Genomic DNA, 27,690 nt, shown 5'->3' on the forward strand with positions numbered 1-27,690 from the left:
GATATACACCAGGATTTCTACATAATGTGGTTTGTATAACAAAAATGCATGCCATTACATCACTGTTTACAATACCCCCTGAGAACAGTCAGTGGTCATATTACCGTCTCCAAGTATTCCACAGAGACAGATATAATTATCCTATGGACAGCATTCAATGATCCATATATAACATGCATACGCGATTACATAATTTACTGTAATGTCACGTTACCTACATTTTTTTACTTTTAAAGTTGCCCTTACATTTGCACGCATCTTCTCATCCGCGTTAACAAGATTAGTAAACAGTTGTATGAAGTGGGTTTTACACGCCGATGACGGGTGCACGAAAAGTGCTGTTTTGGGGGCTAATCTCAGGCGCGAGCTGTAATTGGTCGCTGGTGAAGCACGTGAGAGAGCAGTCACGCGCTTTCCAGGAACCCGTCAGGAAGAAGATAAACAAAACAAACCAGAGAGAGAGAGAGCAAGAGAGAGAGAGAGGGGGGCAGCGTGGACCCCACGGAAACAGCGAAAAATATCCAAAAACACTGCTTAATACGGATCTAAAAACTGTCTAGTTGACCCACGGAGGAGTCTTAAGGTGAGTAGCATGCTTAGTCTGTAGTATTGCAACTTGCCGCTGGATAGTTTGTTGAGCATCTAGAAATTTCTTCCTCTTTTAGCTAGTAGCTAGCGAGCTACCTAAATAAACAAATTAGCTAGTTGCTAGCTAGCATGCTAACTCTGCACCCCTGCGAGGGGAGGAACGCGGAGGCCATAGTTATGTAGAAGCAGGATTTAGTTCCGACTGATCCCAGTGCTGATTTTTAACTCACAACTCGTAAGAGCGAGATGACATAACCAATGTTGCGATTAGATGGTGGGATATTTCATCATTTTTATCGTTTTATCAGTAGCTGTCATCTGTTTCGCGAATTGGCTAGTCAGTTAAATAACTTGGCTAATCGAGCTAACTACTCGTGTAAAAAACAGCCAGCGCTAGCTCACGACTGGTGTTTACCCCATCTTGCTATACTGGTAAACAGCTAGATAGCTCAACTTTTATATCCGAATATTTCCATTACCTAACATTAGTTTTTTATTCATTGCAGTTTGCCGTCCAGTTCATGCCATAGTTATGTTGCAGGCTAATTAAGATAAATATTTTGCGGATAAAATACCTGCTAAAATACTTATCCAAGTGTTAGCAAGTTACCAACGAGTGCAGCTGGTGAACGTTATTTCCTGGAAGTGTTAAATAATGTGAAATTACCTGCTAAACTATTTATATTTAAGTTGCATATCTACGTGAACTTATTGTAATGTTAGCTAATTTGACAAATTCACTCGTTTTCGCTGGTTTGATGGCTGGCTAGTGCAACGCCATCTGTGGGGCTTGCCAACGCAATCGGCAGCTATTTTCTTTTCCCTCTATTTGTGTTTTGTGCAAAAATGTACAACTTAGAACATAGTTACATTTAGCTAACTAAGAACCGGGTATATTTCTAGCGTGATATCCATCTCAATGTGGAAATTATGTCCTGTATGTGTTTCATGAAAACAACAGCGGTTATGTCTGAATGATACACGCCCCCTTAGCAGTGCTGCTCTCTTGTGGCAACAGCTAGCTCGCTAGCTAGCTAGCTAAGGCAATTTAAAACGGAGACATATCACTTAAGAAAACATCTCATTGTTATCAGCTTGCCTGGTTGTGACATGGCATGTAGTACTTATGACCTAGCTAACGTTACCGAACCATACATTATAGAAAACATTGAAATGGTAGTTCGTGTCTTCTTGGCTCGCTTTTTGTACCTTATAGATAGTTGAGGGGCTTGCTAACTTGTGGTTTTTATTTTGGTCACAATATTAAGCATGCGAGACGGGTTAGAAGTGTTTTTCAACTATTTACGTAATGTTTTTTTAAAATGGCCTTTAAATCTTGTTTATATGCTTTATCTAAGCCCATCACGAAATGGGTGTGTAAGAATTGTCGAATACTTCTCTGCAAAACAGGATGTCTGTCCAATCATGTAGTGCAGGGGGCGGGCCGTATACGGGTCTGCCCAATAGAACAGCGATATTAAGTAGGGGCTGGCGACGTCGGTAATTGTGGTTCGGTTGACGCTGCCATTTGTTTGTGTTGGAGGCCATGTTGAAGTTCAGGTCTGCGGGGGAGTGGTTGTAGGTCAGGCTGGCAGGAGCGTGCTTTTGCATCAAATCGGACATAATGGCTTAATTTACGTTACTCCGCTGCACATATAACGGGTTGTTTGATAAAGCGAGTACTCAAGGCAGTATTTGTTGCTGAAGCAATTACAGAAGTGACAACAACATGCGTTTTTGTAGGTCACAATCATTTCAGGAGCAAACGTTGAAGTCGGCAGCGTGCTGACTCAGAATATTGCCTGCTGTGCTAGCCATCTAGGTGCTGGATAGTCGCTGCCTGTCTGTGTTGGGTTGTTGAGCATGCTTTTTCCGCCAGAATAGTCGGGATGAAAGTCTTCATATTGAGACCTCTTTGCAATGCTCAAAATGAGAGCATGTGACTGCATGAATTTGAATTTTGGATGACTGCTAATAACTCAATTTCATAGTGCGGTATTAATGCTGGAGTTGATAAACCCCTGTCGTTTGCATAATCATAACGTGCATGATCCACAAGAATATTGGCACAATATGTCTGGATTACTTTACCAGAAAAACGAGACTCACGGATTTAAATTAGAAATGCTATTTTCAGTACTTTCACTTTCTGCCACTGTAATCCGAGTCATTTTACAAGGTTCAGTCTGTATATAGATTCATCCTTTTTTTTCCTCAAAATTTCATAATTTTAATGAGGGAACGATTCATGCTGATTTCAGCAGATCAGATACTGAATTATAATATCACATTGAGCCCATAATATGAATAAAAGGGCAGTGCTTCATATCAGTTTTTACTTGTCTGACGTTACCTCGTATCTGAGTATACGGAGAGCCGCCAGACGAACCGTCTAAAGGTTAACTGTCATATTATAACAGCAATATCAATAAACAACGGTTAGAATAATAACAACAGTAATAATGATGGCCGTTTCTCAGTGAATCAGTCGAGATACATAGGCTCACGGCCACATGTGTAGTCAGTGTTTGTGATGGTCGTTAGTGCTTTCAGCGGGTTTGCCGTAAAAAGGAAATAAATCTTGAGGGGCCCACCTCCCGTGTTTCTGGGGCGGTGCGTGCACCGCTGCCCCCGTAATTAGCGCACCTCTGACAAAGGGCTGCGCCTGACTCAGTTGGCGCTCTCTCCCTCGCAGACGTAATGGGAGGTCAGAAGCCATTAATTTGTTGCTATTCCAGGAACGGAGGTTCACCCTGGAGCGCCGACGGAGGCCTTGCGGAAGCTTAGGGAGGGCAGCGGCGCGAGGAACTGGCGTTAAGTTAAGAGCTAGCCGCTACCTGCTAGCGCCGTGCGAGCGGGACGCTGTGGCGGCGTGTGTCGCTTCCACCTGTGCGAATAGCGGGGTCATCTGGGAGTCCGCGAGCACCTTTATGAGCTCACCTGTATGAGCTCACCTCTCACACGCCCAGGTGTCCGCTGATGGTTAGCGCTCGGGTGGGCGTGGGGAGAGCCGCTGGTCGTGCGTGCGTCTGACCCGACGCCGCGGCTGATGGTGGCGGTACTCTGTGCTGAGGTGATGTACGCGGGAGGACCGCGCGGTACGACGCGGCGGCTGGGTCACATGAGGGATAAGTGTGTAACGGGCGAGGGGGCAGTCCACGCATTATTATCTAACGCATATGATACCAGTTAAATGATCAGCAGTGCCTGAATATAATAGGGCACTGGACATGCGCAGGGTTGAGCGGGAGCACATTGCCGGGGGTCAGACAGGTAAATCAGGTACCTGCCTGTAAACAAGTAGCTTATTTATTGTTTGTGAAAAATCCTGTGCCCAGTCTGAGACGATTATGCATCTAACCCTGATGACATTAATCTAACCCTGATGACATTAATCTTGAGCACACGTGCAGTTTCGGTTTGTGTGGAGGGTCTTTGCGGTAGGAACCACAGTGTTAAGCACACGTGCGGTCTTGCTGCATGTAGAGGCTCTTGCAGGAAGGTGCATGGGCATGGGCCGCAGAGGCCTGCCACGCGGTCTGCTGCGAGAGTGCAGGAGGGTGTTGCAGGGTTGGCATGTAGAGGGTGCAGGAGGTGAGGAGCGACGGACGAGGGGAGGATGCAGGAGGGTGCAGGAGGATGTAGGAGGATGCAGCAGGGTGCAGCAGGTTGCAGGAGGATGCAGGAGGACGCAGGAGGATGCAGCCCGTGCAAGCTGCAGTGGGGCTTGCGGCCAGCGGCGCAGGAGTGAGCGGTGGTGCTGCGACCCCGTGACCCCGTGGCGGGGAGGGAGGGGTTATGTGACAGGGCCCGGTTTCAACGGCGTCCGCGCTCTGGAGTTCTGGCGTGTTCTAGAACATCGTATCTGTCAGCGGTGCAAAGGACGCTGCTCTCTCCACCGTGTGTGGAGGAAGTAGAAGCACCGACGCTTTTCCTGTTGATAAGCGAAACCACGGACGTTCCTTATCTTTGGGGCCGACGCTGCATCGCAAAGCCCTGCGAGCCGTTATTTGAGACGCTTTAGTGTTGAGAGCCGAGCTCGTTCAGCGGTCCTGGGATTTGGCCGATGATCAGAATCCGCCTCAAGAATTCGTGCTGCAGTTCTCCTTGCAGCTGGTTAATGGCTTGCATAATAATGAATGATACTTTTGCAGCATCTCTCCGTGACCTGCGCTTGTGGGAACCTGCGCTTGTGGGAACCTGCGCTTGTGGGAACCTGCGCTTGTGGGAACCTGCGCTTGTGGGAACCTGCGCTTGTGGGAACCTGCGCTTGTGGGAACCTGCGCTTGGGGGAACCCGTGTCTGTGTGTAATTCTCCTGAAGCATTTCTCTTATTTGCACAGTGGCTTCATTGTGGACCTGCAGAAGAGACCTGTGCAGGGAGAATGGCAGCAGGCTGAGTAGCTAGTTGCAGATCTAATAGTGTTTATGTTGTTCGTTGTTCAGAAAGTGAAATGTAGCCAGACATAGAAGAAAGAAAGACTGAGACCCCATTTCCTCTAGTGTGATTATTTAAAATTGAAACTAAGACTTGTAGTTACAGTGGTAGAGTGGCATAACGTTATGTAACGTACTGTAAAGGGTTTGCTGTTGTATATTTGGTGTGTTCTGACCTCCCTTTCTGAGTGAGAGGTGCGGTGGTGAACACGCTCGCTCTGTTTCAGGGCCACTCTGTTCTGAAACACACCATTCAGGGGGTGCTCTCATGTTACCCTGGCCCCGCCCCGCCCCGGCCCGCCTCCGCTCTGCTAGTAAACAGGCGTCTGGTAGTGTGGCCCAGCTCTCATTGGGCCAATGGGAGCCAGGCTAAGAGTCCTCAGAACGCAGACCTGGCTGCAGTGGGAAATCCCATCATGCACTGCTTCGTGTAACCAATGTAAGAAATGTAACAGAACCTGTGGGTACACACCTATTTTCTCCGGCAGACAATAGCACCCTGTTCCCTGTTTCAAAACCAGCAGCATTGTGCTGAGAAGCGTAACCTAGGGAGACGACACACAAAAGGGGGCGTGGCTGTCGGTGCGAGTGTACTCTGAAACTCTTTTTAAAGGGCCCGTTGCTCCTGGTGTCATAATTGCCTGTGAAACGGGCTGTGCCATTCAAGATGCGTTTGATTGGGAGGTGCCCGGACCGTCCCCTTTGGTGGAGACGGGTGGCGGGTGTGGTTTTGTGTCGCTGTGAATGCGCGCTGTAACTCGATCCCACCGTGTGTGTGGTTGTGTACGTGTTGGCCAGTGGAGCGTGATGGTGGCGGGAAGACCTTCCTGTAGCAGATTGTCACGGTCGCTCTGGGAGACGGTTGGTGTAGTCACTCAGGTTGGTGTGGTTGATTGGCATTGACACTCACGTTTACTCCTGCAGTGAGGCACAAGGGCAGGGCAGCCTCACCAGATAAGCAGTGAGTGGACAGAACATTGATCTCAGTGCACTAGCCCCTCTCACTCTGTACACTACCCCCTCCCACTATGTACTCTAGCCACTCTACACTGTCACATCCCACTCAGTACTCTAGCCCCTCCCATTCAGTACACTGCACACCCACTCAGTACACTAGCCCCTCCCCCTCAGTACTGAGTGCAGAACACACAGCTCTCTGCCCCAGGGTGTGGCCCCATGGGAGACGGTCCTCTAAAGACTGTGTGCAGGAAGCACACGCCTTCCCTAGGTCGTGGCCCTCTCTGAGTCTCTCTGTGGATCCACTTCCTCTGAGTTTCTCTGTGGATCCACTTCCTCTGAGTTTCTCTGTGGATCCACTTCCTCTGAGTCTCTCTGTGGATCCACTTCCTCTGAGTCTTCCTGTGGATCCACTTCCCTCTCCCAGGAAGGCACAGAGGGGTTCGGCGAGCCTGTGCGGAAGCCTTCCTCCCCGTGACCGGGGGGGGGGGCGGTGCGAGGGGGGGGGTCTGCAGAGTGACTAATCCCATGCGGAGGTGGCCAGCCATCTCTGACGCCAGCAGTCTGAGCGGGTTACATCAACGTCCCGTTTGCTGTGTGCTGTCCTAGTCTGTTCTGCTCCTTCCTGACACACAGGAAAGAGCTGGTGGAGGAGACGGTTCTAGGGGTGCACTGTTCCCAGTGGAGGAGACGTGGCTGTGCGTCTTTTGGGATTTGAACCTGTAATGCAGTGCTGATGAGTGGGGAGACCTTGCCGTGTCGCAGTGGTGGGGCTCTGTGCTGCTGAAGTGCACAGGTGACCTGCTACCTGTGTGGATGTGAAACTGTGCTGTGCTCTGCAGCTGCTTCCTCCTCACCAGCCCTTCCTGTACTAACCTGGGTTCCATGGCAACAGCAGGCCAATGGCGCGAGGCCCCGCCCCTGACCCGCCTGCCTGTCGTTAGAGCATGGCGGTGGTTATTTCTGTGACTCTGGGAGGCGGCGCCGGATTGGCTCGTTGGCTCAGGTGCAGTGCTGGCGGTTTGCGTGTGTGTAAATTCAGACCACGGTTACAGATGCGTGGGGTTTACAGACACAGCAGGTCATGTGATATCATGTCTGATTGGTTTTGGACAGAGGTGTGCTGGAATACGAGGTGGGGTGGGGGGGGGCGGGGTGGGGGCTGCCTCTGGCTTTGGGTCTCGGCCAGGTTATTTTGGTAAACAAATTCCCTCTCTCCCCTCTCACTGGTCTTTTTTCTCTCCTCTCTTCCTCTCAGTCCCTCTTCCTCTCTCTCCACCCCTCTCTTTCTCTCTCCCTCTCCCACTCGGTATGATCCTGTCCTTTCTTCTCCTCTGTTGTACCTGTCCACCACTTTGCTGAGCCCCAGGTGAACAGTAAGGATGCTAGCTTTGCTAACCCCAGAGGTGAACAGTAAGGATGCTAGCTTCGCTAACGCACAGGTGAACAGTAAGGATGCTATCTTCACTAACCCCAGTGGTGAACAGTAAGGATGCTGGCTTCACTAACCCCAGTGGTGAACAGTAAGGATGCTAGCTTCACTAACCCACAGGTGAACAGTAAGGATGCTAGCTTTGCTAACCCCAGTGGTGAACAGTAAGGATGCTAGCTTCACTAACCCACAGGTGAACAGTAAGCATGCTAGCTTTGCTAACCCCAGTGGTGAACAGTAAGGATGCTAGCTTTGCTAACCCCAGTGGTGAACAGTAAGGATGCTAGCTTTGCTAACCCCAGTGGTGAACAGTAAGGATGCTAGCTTTGCTAACCCCAGTGGTGAACAGTAAGGATGCTAGCTTTGCTAACCCCAGTGGTGAACAGTAAGGATGCTAGCTTTGCTAACCCCAGTGGTGAACAGTAAGGATGCTAGCTTTGCTAACCCCTGAATGATTTAGTTTCGTGAGGAAAACTGAATCGGCCCAGAGAGGGAAAGGTGAATCGTTTTTCAGGTGCGGTCCATTTCAGGGACAGACGGTAAAGGCTTGCGGCTGTAACAGCGATACGAGCCGCGCGCCGCTCAGGAAAGGGTTTTTCCACCGAAGGCACTGTGTGCCGAAACGTCCACTGAGCAGCAGGTCTCGGCGTTGTGTTTTTATGCTCTGCAGACCATACTGATTTGGGCGGAGAGACCGAAGGGTTCACGGGGGGAGACGCCGTAACGTTGGCCTGGAGCCCCAGAGCCGCCGGGGCCTGTAAGGGCCTGGAGTTTTTCAGGCGGTGCAGAGCCTCCTGCTTCTGCAGAGGGACACCGTTCAGCTTCCTCTTTTCAGTGCGTTTCAGAGCAAGAGCTCGGGAGCGGGAGAAGCACCGCCGAAAAATATCACAAATGGAAAACTGCGTTTCAGTGACCCGGCACTGAAGAGGTTGTTGATGTTGTTTTAGAGTTCAGTGGTTAGACGGGGGAGCTAGGGGATCTCCTAGAATCGAAAAACGGTTTTTCGCACATCCCGTCTTCGGCGGTGGGAAAAAAAAAACCCCTCTGCAAAGAGAAAGTAGGACCCACGGCTTATCTTTTTATAAGATATCATATATTTATTTAGTTAATTAAGACTGTTTTATAGTAGATTGTATATGTATGCGTGTACTGTTGGGCTGGGAGAAATGGCATTTCGTTCTAATTTATGAGAGTACTGAGGAATGACAAATAAAGAAATCTTGAATCTCTTGAAACAGCAGTGTCCTACCTCTGCATTAGAGAAACAGTCTGTTTCTGTGTTTTAAATATTTTCTAATGAAGGGGTATCGCGGGAGCAGAGAGTAGCAGGACCCACTTTCTCTGATCCCCCAGAATCACACAGACTGACAGAGTGCTCATGCAAATGCCCCTGCTCTGTTTACTGTGTACAGTGTTCAGCTGCACTGTTTACTGTGTAGTGTTCAGCTGCTCTGTTTACTGTGTACAGTGTTCAGCTGCACTGCTCTGTTTACTGTGTACAGTGTTCAGCTGCACTGCTCTCTTTACTGTGTACAGTGTTCAGGTGCACTGCTCTGTTTACTGTGTACAGTGTTCAGCTGCACTGCTCTGTTTACTGTGTAGTGTTCAGTTGCTCTGTTTACTGTGTACAGTGTTCAGCTGCACTGCTCTGTTTACTGTGTAGTGTTCAGCTGCTCTGTTTACTGTGTACAGTGTTCAGCTGCTCTGTTCACTGTGTACAGTGTTCAGCTCTGTTTACTGTGTCGTGTTCAGCTGCTTTCTTTACTGTGTACAGTGTTCAGCTGCACTGCTCTCTTTACTGTGTACAGTGTTCAGCTGCACTGCTCTCTTTACTGTGTACAGTGTTCAGCTGCACTGCTCTCTTTACTGTGTACAGTGTTCAGCTGCACTGCTCTCTTTACTGTGTACAGTGTTCAGCTGCACTGCTCTCTTTACTGTGTACAGTGTTCAGCTGCACTGCTGTTGCTAACCGGTCCCCTGTACTGTCATAAAGCTCAAACGAACAGTTGTCAGCAGTTGCTTGCAGTTGTTGTGCGTGTTTTCCGTGTTTGTTTGCTATTTCCACACCTGTGGAAGAGTGAGGTGATTGGCAGACTTGTGTGTGGAAGGTGCGTTTTGATTGGCTGAGGACAGGCGGCGGGGGCGGAGACAGCTCTGTGTCTCTCGGCAGCCTGCAGGCTGGGTGGAGCGCGGAGAACGGTGTGTGAAAGAGTGCGGTGATGAGTATCGCCTTTCACTCCAGAGGCATGCTGGGAGGAAGTGATGTCACAGGCCACAGGGGTGACAGACTGGGGTCCGTGCATGGTGCGTGCTCGGTTTGTGCACGGTGTGTGTGTGTGTGTGTGTGTGTGTGTGTGTGTGTGTGTGTGTGTGAGAGCGTGCGCGGTGTGTGTGTGGTGCGTGCGTGCTGTGCGTGTGTGTGGTGCATGCGCGATGCGTGCGCGATGTGTGTGTGTACCGTGTGTGTGTGTGTGTGAGCGTGCGCGCGGTGTGTGTGTGTGTGTGTGTGTGGTATGTGTGTAGCAGTGTGTGTGTACCGTGTGTGTGTGCGTGCGTGCGGTGTGTGTGCGCTTCGCTCCGCTCGGTGCTGTTGTTCGTCCCCCCGCCGTATCGCAGCGTTCTGTCATCCCCGCCTGGCGCTTTATTTAGGCCTTTAAGATGGCAGCCGTTAAAAAGGAGACAGAGGTTATAAAAATAGGCCGGTGTTCAGCTCTGCGTCGCGTCACGTTAATGCCCTCCCCACGGGGCGGGGGGGGGGGGGGGGGGGCGGGGACGCACATTTCACCCGCGCCTCTCCCGTCGTTCGCAAGGACAGCTTTTCATAACAGAGCCCCCTGGCCGTCCATCTGCCTGACGGACAGGCCAGGATGGCCCTCTTTCACCCACGTCCCGTCACCCAAAATGCCACCGCAGCCCTGAGCTCACATTAATCTTCTCCAGCCACAAACCTGCTCTCAGGTTCAGATGAACAACACTCCTTGACAGGTACTTGCGCGCACTGGCAAGTAGTTGGGCAAAAATCATGATTTGCAAGCTGTGGTCTCTCTCTCTCCCTCTCCTCCTTTCTTTCTGTCTCTCTTTCTCGCCCCCTCTCTTCATCTCTCTTAGCTCCTCTCTCCCTCCCCCCTCTCTCTTCCTTTCTCTTCCTCTCCCCATCCCTTTTTCTCTCAGTCTCTCTCTCTTTCTCTCTGTCTGTTAAAGGCCTACCATGCTATGCACCATGTTTTATATGTCTAACCCCCCCTCCCTCCCTCCCCCCTCCCCCCTTTTCTCTCAACAGCAAACAGCCAACGCAGGAGGCCTGAGGGAGAGCGTGTGCAGAGGGGCCGCTGAGGCTTCTGGGTAAAACAGAAAGCGACCCTTTTTGTGAGCAAACTCCTTCGTTTCTGCTGGTACTGAGCAAACTGGAAACAGCTGGAGGACGGCAGCAGCGTTTCTGGCTAAACACCGAGGACCCGTGGCTGGCAATGCCTCTGGTGAGTGGCTGTGGGTGTGAGTGGCTGGGGCTCGGCCGCCCGTCCGTGCGGATGTCTTCACTGACCTCCTCAGTGTCAGTGTCCCGGACAGAAACCTTCCCGTGGACAAACCGTCTGTGAGACGGGCCGAGGTGCGCACTGACGAAGGCTGCGGAGACAGCGTGTGCCGCAGCCAGCGTGGAAATATTTCACATTTAAAGCATCGCAGCAACTGAGGAACACAACCCTGTTTAAAAAACGTCCTTTAGACACACAGTCTGCTCTAGCATCACCCAGGCAAGGGAGGGTTTCAGTCGGCTCATCACTCACTAGCCCCCCCTGCTGGTTGACCGGGCTCCCGCAGGTCTGATCTGTTGAGCTGCACCTGAAGTGTCTTCCCCTGACTCGTGTCTGTGCCGCGGTCTGAAATCGCACTGGAAAGTGCTTGCTAGCTCACACTCTCCCTCTGATAGCAGAGGCTGCAGCAATGAGCTGGGGGAAAAGTGGGGGGGGGGGGGTGGTGGAGCATTAAAAAAGCCACTTTGTCCCCCATCAGCCTTCTGGTCGATTTATACAGAAACATTAACGCTGAAAAATGTATTTCTCTTGCATCAGGGTGCGGTTTGTGACCGTTTCATTGTTTAGAGTGAAAAGCAGGAGATCTGACAGAGAGCCAAGGCTGGCTGTGGCACATCCGTGTCGGCGGAGGCTAACGTGTTGAAACCTGCAGCCTCCGTCTCCGCTCGCTGCGCGCGGTCGTTCTGCGGCTCGCGGGACAGGCTAAGCGATGCCTGGCCGTGGGCGTACGCTGCGAACACCGTGCACGCGAAACGGAGTTCGGCTGCACCTGACAGGCAGGAGGCGGAGACATTCCACTGTTTCTGATTCGTTGGCACGTGTGCAAAGGCGTTGAATCCTGTCAGCAGCTTTGCCCTACGAATCAGGCAGTTCTTATGAAGACCTCCCTTCTTTCACATGCGCAGTGTATCATTCGTCTGATACAGAGGCACCCTAAAAGAAATTATATTTCTTAAATATTTAAATTCAGTAGATGACAACAGATAAAATAAGCAATTTTCGTGTTCAGTGGGCTTGAGTATCTGTGATTAGTGGGGTTACGTGTGTGTGTGTGTGTTCAGTGGGCTTGAGTATCTGTTCAGTGGGGTTGAGTATCTGTGTTCAGTGGGCTTGAGTATCTGTGTTCAGTGGGGTTGAGTATCTGTGTTCAGTGGGCTTGAGTATCTGTGTTCAGTGGGGTTGAGTATCTGTGTTCAGTGGGCTTGAGTATCTGTGTTCAGTGGGGTTGAGTATCTGTGTTCAGTGGGCTTGAGTATCTGTGTTCAGTGGGCTTGAGTATCTGTGTTCAGTGGGCTTGAGTATCTGTGTTCAGTGGGGTTAAGTGTGTGTGTTCAGTGGGCTTGAGTATCTGTGTTCAGTGGGGTTGAGTATCTGTGTTCAGTGGGGTTAAGTGTGTGTGTTCAGTGGGCTTGAGTATCTGTGTTCAGTGGGCTTGAGTATCTGTGTTCAGTGGGGTTGAGTATCTGTGATCTGTGTTCATTGGGGTTCATGTTGTCTATGGGTTTCCCTCCTGTCAGCCCAGCATCACTGGGATGGACCCTCCTTTTGGGGATGCCTTTGAGAACTACTCCTTCACTGACCAGGCACTGACCAGCACGGACCTGTTGGCAAGCAGCTCAGACCCCGACTTCATGTACGAGCTGGTGAGTGTGGCGCCCCCTGCTGGGGAGAGACAGGGACGATCCTGGGGCTCACCCAGCACCCGATGAGCTCACAGAGCGCTCCTGGGCCCGCTGTTCCTGGGGCATTCTGACCTGGAGAGGGCTACCTCGAGCAGGAACGAGCAGTGATCCACCCCAATCAGAGCCGGGCTCCATTACAGCGGGGCTCCCGCTGCTCAACGTCTACGTCTGACCTGGCAACCTCCGCCAAAACCCGTCAGATTAAAAACCGCGTCGAGTTCCAGAAACCTGCTGATGACGGCGGTCCACTACACTCCTGTCAATCACGCAGGAAGGTTGTGGTCTAATATCTGGGCTCTAATCAGCCATTGGCTGAAAATCCTGTCATTCATACTAATATCATCCAGTCAGCTGAAAGGTTTTGCCTTTTACCTCCATTTATATTCAAATTTTCCATTGTTTCTTTATTTGAATGTTTTAGAACTCTGAGTTACCAGGTGTGCCTCGTGTGCTGCACACATCTCCAGGTACACTGCAGTTATAAAATATTCTCTGTAAAGAGCATTTTCACCTGTGATACCTGTAAAGAGCATCTGTATGTCCTGTGTGTGCTACCCCTGTCACCACAGAGGAACCCTTCCCTGCCATGAAAAATTGCCATCATTTTTATTTGATCTGATTTCATTTTGATTTGATTTGATAGAATCCCCTTTCCCCCCCCCCCCAGGAGAATTTAAAAACTGCACACAAAATAAACGTGATCGATTGAAGAGCGCTAAAAACAACGCGGACTGGCTGCTTTGGTTTGTGGTGTCAGTTCTCTCAGGGTAAGCAAAGTGGAAAGTTCTGAATGAGTTTTTGAGGACAAATGTGGAAGAGTCGCTCTTAAAATGAAACACAAAGTCAAAGGCAACCAGAGGGAGCAGTGATTATACCATTAACTTTAAGCATTTGTTTTCTGCAGTGTGTGTTCTCAAGTTCACCCCAGACATTTGGCCAGAATGTTTTTGTCAGCCACAGGACTCCTGTGGTTTTGAGGGAAGATGTGGTTCTGTCGGCCTGTTATGCCGATTGGTGATTGGCCGGTGTGGGTAAAGCCGAGTGTTCTGATTGGCCCCTGGTTTTCCCGCCGCAGGACAGGGAGGTGAGCTGCGCGCAGAGCCCCCGGGACGAGATCCTCCTGGCGGGGGACTGCAAGGAGATGGAGAACATGGAGCACCTGACGGAGCTCCTGGACAGCGACCCCACCTACAGCTCCACCTTCGAGCAGTGGGACTCGTACTGGGAGGACCTGACGCGCTACACGCGGCTCACCAGCTGCGACATCTGGGGCACCAAGGAGGTGGACTTCCTGGGGCTGGACGACTTCTCCAGCCCCTACCAGGACGAGGAGGTCATCGGTCAGACGCCCACGCTGGCGCAGCTCAACTGCGAGGACTCGCAGCCCGTCAGCGAAGCGCTCTACCACCCCGACCTGCTGCAGGGGCAGAAGGCCCACCCCCCCCTGCCCCCCGCCCCCGGCAAGAAGGGCCCCGGCCGGCAGCCCACCCCCAGCTGCTCCTCAGCGAGGAGCCCGCTGCCGGACTTTGCCGAAAGCGCGCAGAAGGCCACCTGGCCCATCGCCTCCAGCACGGAGACCATGTCCAAGGCGCAGCCGCTGGGGGTGAAGGTCACCGTCCCGCCCCCCGACGGCAAGGACTACGTGCGCAAGGCCAAGGTCCGCATCGGCGCCCAGCGCCGGCCCACCGTGGCCGACCCCGCCCCCGCCCCCGCCCCCATGAACATCACCGTCAGCGCCGCCTTCCCCGAGGGCGCGGGGGCCCCCAAACCGGCCGCCGTCGTTCCCGCCCCCTTCCTCCCCGGCCCCGCCCCCTTCCCCCCCGGCTCCGCCCCCTCCTGCGGCCTGCCTCTGAAGGGGGTGGAGTCGCCGAAGCCGGAACCCGCCCCCGTGCAGGAGGGCGCTGCGGCCCCCCCCGCCGACCCCCAGCTCCTCCCCGTGGCGGGGGGCAGCCAGGCCCCCGCGGCCGACGCCTCGCGGGACAAGGAGGAGGAGCACAACTACTCCCTGTTCCTGACGCAGGGCAAGATGGCCGCCTGCGCCGAGCCGGAGCCGCGGGACGAGGACGCCGCCGAGCCCGACGACGAGGACCACGACGAGGGCTTCGGCAGCGAGCACGAGCTGTCCGAGAACGAGGAGGAGGAGGAGGAGGAGGAGGAGGAGGAGGACGAGGAAGAGGAGGACGAGGACGAGGATGAGGAAGAGGACTATGACGACGACAAGGACGATGACATGAGCGACAGTTTCTCCGAAGCAGGTAGGGCAGGAGTCCCCTCACTTGGCTTAAATGGAGATGTTGGCTGAAATGGCTTAAATGGAGATGTTGGCTGAAATGGCTTAAATGGAGATGTTGGCTGAAATGGCTTAAATGGAGATGTTGGCTGAAATGGCTTAAATGGAGATGTTGGCTGAAATGGCTTAAATGGAGATGTTGGCTGAAATGGCTTAAATGGAGATGTTGGCTGAAATGGCTTAAATGGAGATGTTGGCTGAAATGGCTTAAATGGAGATGTTGGCTGAAATGGCTTAAATGGAGATGCTGGCTGAAATGGCTTAAATGGAGATGTTGGCTGAAATGGCTTAAATGGAGATGTTGGCTGAAATGGCTTAAATGGAGATGTTGGCTGGGGAATTTCTCAGGATCGTTAGACTGTGTCGAGCCGCATCCCACAGTGCACTGCAGTCTGGACGCCCGCGGGGTGGCTCATAATGAGCGTCAGCGTTGTGTTAAAGAGAAAAGGGTAACTGATTATCGATTATCAGAAAATTGAGTGATATCACTTGCTGCTGTACCGTTCGGCTTTGGGTATAAGCTGGAGAGGAGGAGCAGGGGACTGCTTTTGTTCTGTCTCCTCATGCTTTTAAGGGTAAGAGCTTGGAGCAGGGCTCTATCTGTCTGGAATATCTATGCAACGTTTGCTTTAAAAGTTTTGATTCATTAAATATTTGAGGTGCACTGAAAATGTCTGGAGGCTACCCAAGGGTGGGATGTTTACTTTATAAAGGAAGTGTGTTTTTTTTTAAATGCCCGTCTGAGCACGGAGGTTAAATTTAGAGGAAGTGTGTGTGTGAAGCAGAGTCGCTTCAGTCCAGGGAACAGTGGAGAGGTTGAGTGGGTCTGGCCTCCTCCTCTGTGCAGGGGGGCGATGGGGGAGTGTGTCCAGGGCCACTCTGAGGTAGAGTGTGTACAGGTGTAGAGTGTGGTAGACAGGAGAGTACAGGTGTAATCTGTGTATGGGGGCGATAGGGGTAGAGTGTGTACAGGGTCAGGTAGAGTGTTAGTACAGGTGTAGAGTTCAGTCGTGTACAGATCAGTTAGAGGTGTGTACAGTAAGGGTAGAGTTACAGGTAGAGATACAGGTGAGTGTGTACAGGATACAGGTGTAGAGTGTGTACAGTAGTCAGGTGTACAGTATTAGTGTCAGTGGCTGCTCCTGCAGAAGGGGATGTGTTAAGGTGCTCAGTAAGTGTTCAGTAGCAGGTGTGAGAGGCAGAGGCTCCTGTTTGCTATTCTGTGTGATCCTGGGCTGCTGGCTGACAGCTGCCACCGTGCGCCAGTTACTGTCTGCGTGATCATGAGAGTGACACACACACACACACACACACACACAGCTTCAAACACACTCTCACATAAACACACACACACACAGTGACTATGGACGGCCATCACCAAACAATTCAGCTCCCTTCAATGGAGAAACACTGAAGAGCTCCCCTGTCATTAGTGACATGAAACAGTATCTGCTCGTCTGTCCTGTTTGTGCACCTTGTTTGCTTCTTGCTAACGATACAGAATCAATGGCCTTTCTAATTTAAAATCCAAATGTGCGCTGCAGCAGGACTGCGTATTAAAGCACAAAAGAGACTTTCAGAGCTGGGAACAAAAGTCTTTTGTGGACTGTGTTAGCAAGATGAGCTGTGCTTTAATGGACCTGATCAGTGTGTGTAAGGAGACACCTCATTCATGCATGCATGTCCCTTCCTGAGGACGCACACGTAGCGCACACGTGAGTGGCATCCGTGCCCACCGCGTGACTCGCTGTGACTCCCTGTGAGGCCCTGTGACTCACTGGGGTCGGGACTGGTGCTGTGAGACCGGATGTTACAAGCTGGGCGAAGCAATTTTGTCTGTGTCCACGTGTGTGTGTGTGTGTGTGTGTGTGTGTGTGTACGGAATATACAGTACGGCAGTTACTGTGTGTGTGTGTGTGTGTGTGTGCATGTCATTCTGAGCAACACATGCATATCTCTCGCTCTCTCTCTCTCTCTCCCTTTCTTGATCTCTCTCCCTCCCTCTCTGTTTCTCTCTCTCTCCGTCTCTCTCTCTTCCGTCTCCCCCCCTCCTCTCTCCCTCCCTCCCTCTCCCCCCCTTCCCCCCTCTCTCCCCCTCCCCCCCCCCCCCTCAGGGTGTGATAATGATGCAGTGGAGGAGGTGAAGGGTGTGACAGTGTGCTCCTCTCGGAGGAGGAGGAAGAGGCGCTACTTTTGGGAGTACAGCGAGCAGCTCACCCCGTCCAAACAGGAGCGCGTCCTCAAGCCCTCAGAGTGGGACCGGGAGACGCTGCCTAGCAACCTGTACCAGAACAACGGCCTACACCACGGTGAGCCTGTTACACACACACACACACACACACACGCACACACACACACACCACGGTGAGCCTGTTACACACACACACACACTCACGCACACACACACACCACGGTGAGCCTGTTACACACACACACACACACACACACCACGGTGAGCCTGTTCACACACACACACACACACACACACACTCACTCACACACACACACCACGGTGAGCCTGTTACACACACACACACACACACACCCACACTCACACACACATCACACACACACACGCACACCACGGTGAGCCTGTTACACACACACACACACACACACGTGCTCTCTACACACACACACACACACACACACACACACACGCACACACACGCGCTCTCTCACACACACACACACACACACACACACACACGCACACACACACACACACACACACGCGCTCTCACACACACACACACACACACACACACACACACACACACGGGTTCATGCTGCTGTGGGTTCTCGTTGCGGTGCACAGGGAAGCACGCGGTGAAGAAGTCTCGGCGCACAGACGTGGAGGACCTCACCCCCAACCCCCGGAAGCTTCTGCAGATCGGCAACGAGCTGCGCAAACTGAACAAGGTGATCAGCGACCTGACGCCCGTCAGCGAGCTGCCCCTGACCGCCAGGCCCCGCTCCCGCAAGGAGAAGAACAAACTGGCCTCCAGGTACACAGCTGTCCTCTGATACACTCACCAGCACTCTCATTAACACACCTGTGCTCACACCTGTACTCTCATTAACATACCTGTGCTCTTATTAACACACCTGTCCTCTGATAAACTCACCTGTGCTCTCATTAACACACCTGTGCTCACACCTGTACTCTCATTAACACACCTGTGCTCACACCTGTACTCTCATTAACACACCTGTGCTCTTATTAACACACCTGTCCTCTGATAAACTCACCTGTGCTCTGGGGAAGCTATCTGGTCCGTAGCATGAACTGAGAATGTTCTGACAGTGAGCTCTTTATTTTCAGACGTTTGACTTTCCACTGTTATGCAGGACTGTTTACATATAAAAAGAATAGTGTGAAGTGCGTGTGTGTGCGTGTGCGTGTGTGTGTGTGTGCGTGTGCGCGTGTGTCTGTCCAGCGTCCCCTCTTCCTCTGTGTTTTTTAGCCCTCAGAAGCATTCCAGTAAAAGCAGCTCCTTTATAGTCACTGTTTACAGGGGCAGTCATCTGTGTTCAGTTAGCCCCACTCATTCCGGCTCTCCCCCAACACCCTGTTCTCTCCCAACACCCCCGTCTCTCCACAGGGCCTGCCGACTGAAGAAGAAGGCTCAGTACGAGGCCAACAAGGTCAAGCTCTGGGGCCTGAACACGGAGTACGGTGAGCGCACTGAACGCCGCGCACAGACGCTCGCTGGGCTGCTTGCCTGTCTGCGGCTGAACACTCGTTCCGCTGATCTCCTGCCTGCCCCAAGGTCGTCACTCAGAATGAGCGGGAAAGAATGTTAAAACACGGATCTCAGTCGTCCTAAGATTTCATTTTCAGCTTTTATTTAGAAGTAAACGAGTCCTGGAGAGTTGCTTAGGCTGTGTGATGCTCCGCAGATCGCCTCCTGCTGGTGGTGAACGGGATTAAAGAGGAGATCGTGCACAGGGTGCAGGACCTGACGGACGACAGCGGGACGAGCATGGCTGAGAAACTGGAGCGGCTCATCAGCGAGACCCTGGGTAAATAATTATATACACTGTTTTATATACTGCAGCGATGTAGGGGCCAGTCTGACATAGAGGTTTACAGTACTGCAGTGATATAGGGGCCAGTCTGACATAGAGGTTTACAGTACTGCAGCGATATAGGGTTTGGGGGTGGGGCCAGTCTGGTTTTGGGGGCGGGGCCAGTCTGTTTTTTGGGGCGGGGCCTGTCTGGTTTGGGGGTGGGGCCAGTCTGGTTTGTGGGCGGGGCTGCTCCTGTACCTGTGCGCTCTTTGCTGTTCGGTGGCCCTCCTCACACCTGCCTGCTCTGTGTTTGCAGTGAGGTCACCTGTCGCCGGGCAGACGTCCGACTTTGTGAACCAGATTCTGGAGAACACGGCGGGCGGGGACCCCACAGGGGGCCTGGTAGGGCTCCGCGTCCCCACGTCCAAGGTGTAGGGGGCGGTCGGGACGCCCCCCCTGGAGCGGAGCGATCCCGTCCACAGCATTCCAGCCCCAGCGCTGTATCCCCTTCAGTTCTGCATGTTCAGTAAACCCCCCTCCACCCGACCCCACCCCCCCTCTGGAAAACCATCCACACGCCAGGCGTGAATACGTACCCTACCCCTGTGTTTCTGACCCTGTGATGCACATGTTACACCCGGTGACATCAGAGCGCAGTTCTACATACAGAGTTCCAGCGTGGACGTGTGCGTGCTGCTCGCCTCCGGCGGAGCGCGTGACTAGCAGAGCTCACCGATAGGACCCTGCGGCCGCGAGACGCGAGCGCGCTCCAACGAGCTCCCTCTGCCGTTTGCATGCTTTTCCCCCGATCGCAAGGAGACCGGTGCATTATGGGTAACGCTCGTCGCGGGCCTGTACCCCCAAACCCCCAGCGAGAGTTTTGGTGTTGACTGCTAACGCTGGAAAAGCGTGGGTTGGGCTGTGGGATGCGGAATTCGGAGATGCGGAATTTCGGGTTGCGGAATTCTGGGATGCAGAATTCCGGGTTGCGGAATTCTGGGAGGCGGAATTCGCTGATGCGGAATTCTGGGATGCGGACCGCGAAACGGGCGAATCAGAGCTGAAGGGGTTGGTCGCGGAGGAGGCGCGAGCTCGTTTCGGTGTGTGTGTGTCTGCGCAGTGTCGTTCTGCGAGGGTCTGGTGCCGGAAACACACCACTCATCACGAGCACGGCTCACCAAAAGAGGCGGGAGAGATCGCAAGGGGGTGGGGCTTATAATTACGGGGCTGGTGTTAAAGTTGCTTCTGCCTGTAATGCAGATCATAATGACGAAAATAATTTCTCCTCGTCTTGGTTGAAATCACCTAATATTCTGATGTCATAGGCTTTGTGGATAGAGGCGGAACGGGAAAAGTATGAAATTCTGAAATGTACTGCATAACTTCATGTGTGTAACAAAAACAGTAATATTCATTGTGCCTTGTAATTAAGATGAGATGGATGATCACTGAATTTAAGAAAATATACTTTTTCACAGACTAAAAGGTGGGATTGCAAGCCGGGGTGGCTTGTGGATTTGTAATGTGTTTCAGCTCTTTACGATTTTCTGAATGTACATAGGAACGTATGGAAAATGTAGATCTATGCCACAGAGTCGGTGTATTGTACTACGAGATGGTTCTACTTTGGTTTTTGGTACTTTTGGCTGCGGCTGCGGGGGTGGGGGTGGGGGGAGCGGGGGGGAGAGGCGGGATCTAAAATTACAGAGGAAAATTACTATGATAAAGAGAAATATTTGCACACTATATTTTGATTGTTTTTTTGTACCAAAGATGAATGCAACAACATGGCGAATAGCCAGTTTCAGTAAGGTTTTGCACAGCTTAAAAGACACCGTATTGAATGTAGAAGAAGGGGTTGGACAGGGATATTCAATGAACTGTGAATTTTTGCTTGGGTCCAATTATGTGCTGAAGGAAACAGTCATTCGCACCTTGGTTTGCTGTTCCTCTCGTTGGCTTGCGAAGTAGGCAGAGTTTGGGATCGTACCTTTTTGTGGGCTGCGGCGAAATCTGCTGCCTTCCATTTCTTTTCCTTTGAGAGTAATAGGAACCGATATGAAGCATTTAAGTGTATAATTTTATATAGCATGTTTGTAAAATATTAGCAGGAATAACCAAAAGATAGTGTTTATTTAGTTAATTTATTCATTACATATACATATATTGTATATTCTATAATATGTATCTGTAGAATTTATGTATACACAAATACATAAATACGTGTATATACATATGTTCGTACATACTCATATATATATACCCACTCCCGAGTTGCCACTTCATCAATCTAACTTGTGGTTAAGCATGATAACTTTCTAAAGCTCTGTCTACTTCTTATTCAAAAAGAAAAAGGTGAAAAATGAAAAATAGATGATCATTTTTATATATTTTTGTACAGGTAGCCTTTTCCTTGTTTGTTGAAGTCACGAAATGATTCCATTTGAAATGTATTTAAATGTGATGAAAAGCTTTCTCAGAGTTTGCACTGTATTGGAGCGTAAGGTTGTATTCTGTGTTAAAGTACTGATATTTTTAGAGGGGTAGTTTTTGTAAGAGGCGGCCGTATTGGGTATTATTCTGGTTTCTCAGGACCCCGTGTGGATAATGTTAGTCCAAATTTGTCCGATTGTGAACAAGCTTAAGATGAGGCCAACTAAACGCGCACACGGCGGGAAACGTTCACGAGCCCACATTCAGAGAATGCACTTTGTCTCGGGTATAGAATTCAGCTTAGCCAGAGTTGATAATAATTTGCGTATGCCTACTCCACCTTGTTCGTACTTTTCAGTTGCTGCTCAGATTTGTGTATTATTATTATTATTATTATTATTATTATTAATGTGCTAATCAAGAGTTTAGGAGCTAATCCACAGTTTTGTGGGATTTAACAGCCCCCGCAGTCTGTTGCTTTTAGCAAAAGCAAAAGAGTAATTGAAATGTATTGAAATTAAAAGGGGGAAAAAGCATGCATTTTCAATCAGTCACTGCAGTGGCTCTCGGGTCGTTCGTTAGCATGCATCGTTAGCAGAGTGATGGTACTCCACGTGCTTATTCTGTCATATATATGATTTATTATCAGTGGACATTTAGGTCACAATTTACTGGCTGTTTCTTTTAGCTTTCTCTTTAACTTTGAGAAGTGAAGCTAAGCAAATATTGGGCCAACCTTTAACAGTTCCTACAAAACAAAACGTATTATAAATATGCCTGTATTGCTCAGAAGAAAATTGCTATTTAATTCTGAGGGCACTGCGTTGGATTGAATAGAGACCAAAATTGGATTTAGCCTATATCCAAAACAGTTTGTTTCGTTTAAATTAACGGGGCGTGGCACTAGGAATTTTTACTGGGATAAATACGTTTCGCAAAACGTATTTCACAACTTAAACCTCCAGTTCAGATACGTTGACATAATGACTAACAATTCAAATAAGAATTTGCACTCTGAACAAAAACACCACTCATTGGTTTTGTAACGACAGGCGGTTTCAAATCGCCTAATTTCCACATAATGCTTAATTGCTGGCTAATTCTCTTTGACAAAGATCTTAAATAGTGCAACCCGACATGAAAAAAGCGTACGTTTGATCTGATCAGTAGTCCTGCTGGGGGGTGGCACTGTGTCTTGGATGAGATGGGCTGCATGGTTCACAGCTGCTAAGGCTCTGTCTCACCGCGTTTTCACTGAAAACGCTGCATTCGTCGGCCGTTAGCGTTTTCCGCGCGAGGGGTTTCCAGCCGCACGAGCGTTTTCCACGCGGGGTAGAGATGCTTCACACTTCCATATTTAACAAGGTGGACAGGGGATTTCCTCAGAAACCAGACTGATATATGAAGGGGGAAGAATATATATTTTTAAATCGTTGTCATTGCAATCGTCGATGTCATTACTTTAGCACTAGCGTAGCGGAGGTGGTGTTTCCCATTTGCGGTTTGTCTTTCCTGAAGTGTGTCACTTTTGTAAATAATACAGAAAGAATAAGCTGATATTTACCTTCCTAAATGTTTTTGAGTTTGTATAGTATGTTCAGTATGTGACATTTAAGAGGAAACGAAAGCACTTTGTTTAAAAAAGTAAAATACAAAAAGAGTTTGATTTTTGTATGTTCCTTCCATTTGCTGCTAATCGTGGCTAAACAGAGTGGTGCAGTGTTAGCGTGATTTGGACCACCGGACACAGACAGAAAAGCCTCGCGAGGGCAGCCCATATAGGCTACCGATGACTTAAGTCATCAAACTTTCGCCTTCAGTAGAGATTTCCTATGGAAACCAGATTCTGCTTGGGGTTTTCTTCAGGTTGATGTACAGTGTAGACACGTCTCTTCTGGACGTTTCCAGCTAATATTATCATTTTTTAAAATGAATTTCTTTTGTTTTATTGGGAAAAAAACAACGTCTGGACGTACTCACAAAAGCTCCAGTCTTCAAAAGAAAAACGAAATATCTCTGTACTGTATGTAAAGTCGTTGGCATTGGAATTACCAATCAGAATACCTTTGCCCTGCCAACCGTCCATTCATTCACAAAGGATAGCCAAGCTTTGGTGCAAACTTCTGTTGCTACGGCAACATATCCTGGCTTTCGTAGTACTGTGTCTACAACTGAATCTCTTCAGCCTGGCGATTCACTCAAACCGACTGTGCTAAAAAAAAAAAAGTAATCGTCAGATGTTAACGGTAGGGGGATTGGACATTGTGAAATACATACGCTATGGAATTTGTGGCAGTATTCCAGTCCTCTCCTTCCAGCACTCGTAAAGTGTTCTTGCTGGTTTCACTTTTAACATGTTCAATGCAAGCTGTGCAGCTTTACGTTATAACCAGGGGACTCTGTGGCATTTGAATCAGTCTAGAAAGTGGTTGGAATTCAATGCCAGTCAATGTTACTTTCCACTTATTCTGTTGACCTTAAGAAAATACATAAATACACAGTAAATATTATAGTTTAAAATAGTATATATTCTATTTAGCTCCATTAAAAAACTATCCTTAACAGAGAACACAGAAAATATATGTTGAAATATTCAGTTTTTAACCTGTATTATAATTTTGGCATACTTACCGGTCCATAGCTGAGTTTTGGTGTCAGTGTTACCAGTGCTGTCCATTGTGCACTATGCAGTGGTTACTCTGGTGAGTAATGCGCTTTAGGTTTCGGCCTTCCAAACACAGGCAACAGGGCGTTTACTAATGTGCTTCATTGACGTTTATTCTAGTCCTACGGATGCTAATGTGGTTGAACTCACAGGTTTTCTAACCGGGCTAAGGGACCTGTGATGGTCCCGTACAGGTGTCTCATGACCGCACTATGTTTCCGGAGGCCCTGGCGTGTCACAGGTTGCGTGCGAGGCGGTGTTGCTTCACGGGAAGCCTGTAGTGATAATTGCAGATGTCTTAATTGCTGATTTGCCCTTTCTGACTTTTATAACCAACGGAATGCTGTAGTATGTTGTTATAATAATATTTTTATTTTTTTATTTTTTTTTTTGGACGAGCGTTTCGTAGACCTTTTGAGCGACGGGCGTTTGCGCGAGGTCGTTCTGTAGCGGGTTGTGTCGCCGTCGCGGCAGTTCGCCCGAACGGGGAAATGCGCGTGATGTTACGTTGTGAGAATGCGTACGGGGCTGTACTGTTGCTCAGAAACTCCGGTGATCTACCACTTATAGCCTACAGGTTGCACTGCACATGTTTCAACTTGCAGAATTCGGTCTGTTAGACAAGTCGCCTGCAGACTTGTATTCCGTTAGTGTACATCTGGCAGCTTCTGAAGAAATACAAATAAAAGAATTTACATGTGTTAGTGAGAAGACACAGAGAATTTAGCCGCCTTCTTGGAAAAACCCGACCAGGCAACTGTGTGGTATGATTAGAGAATTACTGAGCAACAGAAGCAAATCTGCTCTGCACCAATAGAGAAATTTGTATCGATGATGATTGTAAAAGGTCTGACTGAGGACGCTCATTTCACTTTAATGAGCTCGAGAGGAAACGAGGACGAGTCGTTTTCTGTGTGCAACTCGTATTCAAGTTTGCGTGCGTTTCGCTGTTTATCTTCCGTCTCTATGGAAACGAAAAAGTACAAATTTTACAGACTATCAGAGAGTGGCCGTGTCCCTTTCCAGGGGCTTTCACGAAGTATCCAATCTATTTTTAATACAATGCCTGCTTTATCAGGTGCCTTACTTAAACACGACAATTTAAGCTTGATCTCTTCTTCAGAGTTTGACCTTTTATATCTTTGAGTATACGCTGATTTTAGCCCACCATGCCAATAATTTTAATCCTTTTTTTTTTTTTTGGTTATTTAAAAAAAAAAAAAAATGTATCTATGTTTTTTTTTTTTTTCCTCAATTGGACAGTTTGACCAGTCGTCTGGCTCTGTGTTAACTAGACACAGCGGTCTCTGTGTGGAGTCTAAAGCTGAATGTAGTCTTCCGGCAGGAGATTGAGTGAATCATGATGAAATTAATCCCAACACAAAGACGTGATCAGTGTAACATTAGGTGAATCTATCCAAAGAGTGCTACATTTACCATTCAAATTACCTTTGTCTCCTTAAAGAGTTGTTTCCTTTATGTTCCTGTTGGTTAACTTATTTTTATTTTTTTTTAGTCCTTAAAAGCAAATGTTTTTGTATTTCTTTTGTATTTATGGTCTAAATCTGTAATAATATATTGCACACGTTTGAATTTTGGATGAATTTTTTGCCTTTATGCTGTCTACACTCCTCTCTCTCACTTCCCTTTCTTTAGCATAGCTTCTCTTTCTTGTTTTGTTTTTTTTTTTTTGTTCCTCTAAGAAAAGCAGAAAATTGCTGTTTAGCTGTGGCTGTGATAATGAGCTCTTGCAGGGCACAGAAGAGCAGACTCAGGCCTGAAACAAACTGAGCTGGGGCCGTGGTCTCCGCTGGGAAAGGCGGGCGTGTTTCACAGGGACCCGGCGGACCCACTGTGTCCCTGTGTGAATCGGAACCCTACCTGCCTCTCCATTCCGTGGTGGTGTTGCTAGGCGAATGCTTCCGGTGGCCTTGTGCTGGCTCCAGCAGCCGATGGAGAGGCCTTACGAGCTCATCTGTCAACAGGCCAACAAGGCCTGTCCTGAAAAAGGACATGGAGGAGATCAGCTTTTTGGGCCCGTGGTCTTAATCGCTTTAGGCATTTAAACCTTTAGACAAATTGCTCTTTTTCTTTCAGGCCTGAGTGGTTGCGGTTTTAAAATGAAACAAAATGGCGTGCTTACGAACTCACGGAGCGGACGGTGCTCTACTGACATCGTGGAAATGTGCCTCTCAGGTGTCAGCGTGACTCCAGTCGACCTTTGACCTTCCACACCAGTCCTGAGGCAGGATTTCTCAAACAAATCTGAAATATCTCCATTAAGCCTGAGATTATTTTCAGTGTTTAATTAAAATGGAGGAAAGTGTTAAAGAGCATTGCTCGTATCTTTTGCCCCAGGCGATGAGGATTGGTCACGTTTTGAGCAAAAGGGGGGAGTTTTGTTGTACTGCAGTGCCTGAAATTGGTTTTCAACCTTTGGCGCTGAAAATCTGCTCCTGGAATTGAATAATCGTGAACAATTCTGTTGACATGAAATTCCAATTTGGCCTCCAAGCTTAGCAGGACTATGGCCTTGCAAAAGGGTAAATAGACATGGTACATTGTGACATGGACGTCTTTCTCAGTCACTGAGGTTTTAACGGGCGGGACTCCACCCACAGCAGTGACCAATCAGCTTGAGCCATCAGCCCCACCGTGGAGGGTACCTGGAGCTTTGGTGGGGGGTCGATTTGGGTCTCGAGGACACCTGGGCAGGCACAGATCTCCCTGCCCTAAACCTGGGCAGCTCCCCTCTTGCACCTGACACCTACAGAATCGCGCAGAGAACACCTGTACAGGATAATCTCAAAACCCTCTTCAAGCACCACAAACCCACCTCAGTGCAATGAACTACATTTCCTTCCAGACTTGAGGCGTAGCCAAAGTAGCGTAGCTGAGAGCAGGATTGGTCTTAACCAATCAGCTTGTTTCAAACAGTAATACCACAGGTATTTGACCAATCCATACAGCCGGTACTTTTAAAGGCACTTAGAGGCGTCTCCCTAAAAACCTGCAGCAGTGCTTCTAATGTTGTATGGTATAGAACTAGAGGACTAGCATGGGGTCTTTAGATAACTAGTACTGTGTATGTACCCCCCTTCCCCCCCAGGTGTAATAATTGTGTCACAGTTGAAGGCTGTATTTCATTGCCAATTTCTCTGTAATAGATCTTATGGTGACATTTTAAGCGATTCTGCGGAGTTGTGTTCTGCTGAAACTAACAGTAACTTGCTCCTATTAGTCATGTCTAGATTTTTAGCCCACATATATGCCTGTTCAACACAATATCTAAACAGTTGTTATGTTTATGTTGTTTAATTGTCGTGCTGCATTTATACTTTTGACTTTCTCTAAATGTTTTGTTTCATTTCTTCTTGAGGCATAGTTTGCTGGAGAAAAAACCACTGGATTATAAGCAGTGTGTGTATAGATGTGAAGTAGGATTTGAAAGATGCATTTCTTGTGTAATTGTGCCTCTTGTTTTATTTTAATTTGTATTATTATTGTTATAATTATTTCACAGCATCGTATCAGCCAGGTGTTGGTACTACAGTTGCTTGTAACCTTGATAGTCTCATTCTATTATTGATTTTAATAAAAAAGAAAACCCATTAGAAAAACAGTGTGTCTGTTTTTTTAATCCTTTTGGATGTTTTTGG

The 27,690-nt window shown here is 49.2% G+C and overlaps 1 protein-coding gene across 2 annotated transcripts; it reads left to right on the forward strand.

Moving 5' to 3' along the window:
- The first annotated feature begins 434 nt into the window (after nucleotides 1–434).
- Nucleotides 435–27,651, forward strand: LOC135249772 (CREB3 regulatory factor-like). 2 transcript variants are annotated; one of them, XM_064325311.1, is made up of 9 exons: nucleotides 435–583; nucleotides 10,695–10,890; nucleotides 12,465–12,590; nucleotides 13,705–14,884; nucleotides 17,034–17,228; nucleotides 17,738–17,927; nucleotides 18,525–18,598; nucleotides 18,823–18,945; nucleotides 19,250–27,651. In XM_064325311.1, exons 2-9 carry the CDS (start codon nucleotides 10,882–10,884, stop codon nucleotides 19,366–19,368), a joined length of 2,016 nt encoding a protein of 671 aa, XP_064181381.1. In that variant the 5' UTR covers nucleotides 435–583; nucleotides 10,695–10,881; the 3' UTR covers nucleotides 19,369–27,651. The 2 variants fall into 2 exon arrangements, with proteins under 2 accessions (XP_064181381.1, XP_064181382.1); XM_064325312.1 differs by lacking the exons at nucleotides 435–583; nucleotides 10,695–10,890; nucleotides 12,465–12,590 and adding an exon at nucleotides 12,599–13,396.
- The last annotated feature ends 39 nt before the right edge of the window (nucleotides 27,652–27,690 follow it).

The sequence above is a fragment of the Anguilla rostrata genome, chromosome 3 (genome assembly GCF_018555375.3).
Source record: "Anguilla rostrata isolate EN2019 chromosome 3, ASM1855537v3, whole genome shotgun sequence".
NCBI classification, from domain to species: Eukaryota; Metazoa; Chordata; class Actinopteri; order Anguilliformes; family Anguillidae; genus Anguilla; species Anguilla rostrata.

Bases quoted from the DNA above. Each gene is read 5' to 3' on its own strand.
- LOC135249772 (XM_064325311.1), top strand. The intron at 12,591-13,704 runs GTGAGTGTGGCG...TTCCCGCCGCAG, and splicing joins CCGACTTCATGTACGAGCTG to GACAGGGAGGTGAGCTGCGC. The intron at 14,885-17,033 runs GTAGGGCAGGAG...CCCCCCCCTCAG, and splicing joins CGACAGTTTCTCCGAAGCAG to GGTGTGATAATGATGCAGTG.